The sequence below is a fragment of the Panthera uncia genome, chromosome D1, assembly GCF_023721935.1.
Source record: "Panthera uncia isolate 11264 chromosome D1, Puncia_PCG_1.0, whole genome shotgun sequence".
In the NCBI taxonomy this organism is placed as follows: domain Eukaryota; kingdom Metazoa; phylum Chordata; class Mammalia; order Carnivora; family Felidae; genus Panthera; species Panthera uncia.
This window is the reverse complement of record NC_064808.1, coordinates 50,384,494-50,386,068: the sequence shown is the minus strand read 5'-3', so window position 1 is coordinate 50,386,068 and position 1,575 is coordinate 50,384,494. Positions and strand designations below refer to the sequence as shown.

Sequence of the window (1,575 nt, the reverse complement as noted above, 5' to 3'; positions counted from 1 at the left end):
GTATGGGAAAAGGCAAAAGGGGCAAAAGATATTCCTAAAGGAGAAGTGAGAAAAGGGAAACTTAACAGTGAAGCTTAAGTTTTTAAAGAAGACACAATATTCAAATTACCCATTTTGAGATTGCAATTCATAGATATGATTAAGCCCACTCACCCATTATTGATTCAAAACTCATTTTATGTGAGGAATGCAGAGATCTAATTGTCCTTATTACCACACTTTCTTCAGTAATCTCTGGATTCCTTGCTTGATCTCCTGGGTTCGCACCCCATACACAATGGGGTTGAGGGCTGAGAAAATGACATGGTGGAGGATGTTGAGCAAGACTGGCACATCAGGCAAGACTTTCTTCTTCACCACAAGAGTGAGCACGAAGACCAGAAGGATGGTGCTGAAGAAGAGGATAAGGATGAAGTGGGAACCGCATGTGCTCAGGGCCTTGGCCACAGCACCCTCTGCCTTGAGTCTCAGCACAGCTCGCAGTATGAAGGTATAGGAGAGAAAGATGAGGATGAGGTCAGATCCTAGCAGGGTCCATCCTACGGCAAACTGGTAGAGGCGATTGATGGTGACCTCATCACAGGAGAGCCTGGAGACAGACATATTGGCGCAGAGGCAGTTCTCAATGACATTTGTCCTACAATAATGGAGTCGGGATGATAGAATGGGGATAGGTACTGTTAAAATGCCATTCCTGGCCAAAATAAAGACAGCAGCCTTGGCTACAAATTGGTCAGTGATGATGGATGGGTATCTCAGTGGGTGGCAGATGGCTACATAGCGGTCATAGGCCATGACCATGAATGTGCAGGACTCCATGGAAAGGAAGCAGTTCATGATGTACATCTGGAGGAAGCAGGCATAGAAGCTGATGGACTTGAGGTCAAACCAAAAGACGGCCAGCACCTTGGGGATGACGGTGAGGCAGACAATGATGTCCAACAGGGAGAGGAGGCTGAGCAGGTAGTACAATGGCTCATGCAGAGATGCCTCCAGCCTGATGGTGATCAGGAGGACACTATTGGCCCCCATGGCTAAAAGAAAGAGGAAGCTGAGGGGCAGGGACAACCAGAATTTCCAGCTAGGGGACCTGGCAAAACAATTCAGGAGGAAGTCTGAAACCTCAGAGGAGATGGTGCCATTTTGGTGCGCTGTCATATTTTGTCATATATTTCTATAGATTTCTTTTAGTGATCTGTAAAATTAAGATAAAAATTGGATACTGACTCAAGACACCTGGATTTAGAAAATTTGCTTCACCTAGGTGAAATGCACGAGCCTCGGGTTATCCAGAGCCATGTGACTTCATCTGTTTATCTTTTGTGCCTTGCTACTTGGATGATTTTACCAGTGAACAGTATAGAGAACAGAGGTAATATGGTTTACTTATACATGCTTGATTCTTTCAAGGATGATTATTAATAGAATTGTTGTATCTTTGCCAAAAGTAAAGAGAGGGACAAAATTACTTTAGAACTACTTTGTGACCAGTGAGTTGCTAAATTTGTTCTTACAAGTTTCTTCCTTTGGGTTTTGATTTTCTTTAATGGCCACATAGACTACTATATGATAATT

General features: G+C 43.6%; 1 protein-coding gene across 1 annotated transcript; it reads right to left on the bottom strand.

Moving 5' to 3' along the window:
• Positions 1–210: 210 nt before the first annotated feature.
• On the bottom strand, positions 211–1,158 carry LOC125913730 (olfactory receptor 56A3-like). Its single transcript, XM_049618920.1, has one exon. It carries the CDS (start codon positions 1,156–1,158, stop codon positions 211–213), a length of 948 nt encoding a protein of 315 aa, XP_049474877.1.
• Between the last annotated feature and the right edge of the window lie 417 nt (positions 1,159–1,575).

Coding starts and splice junctions, on each gene's coding strand:
- LOC125913730 (XM_049618920.1), bottom strand. CDS start 1,158: ATGACAGCGCACCAAAATGGCACCATCTCCTCTGAGGTTTCAGACTTC.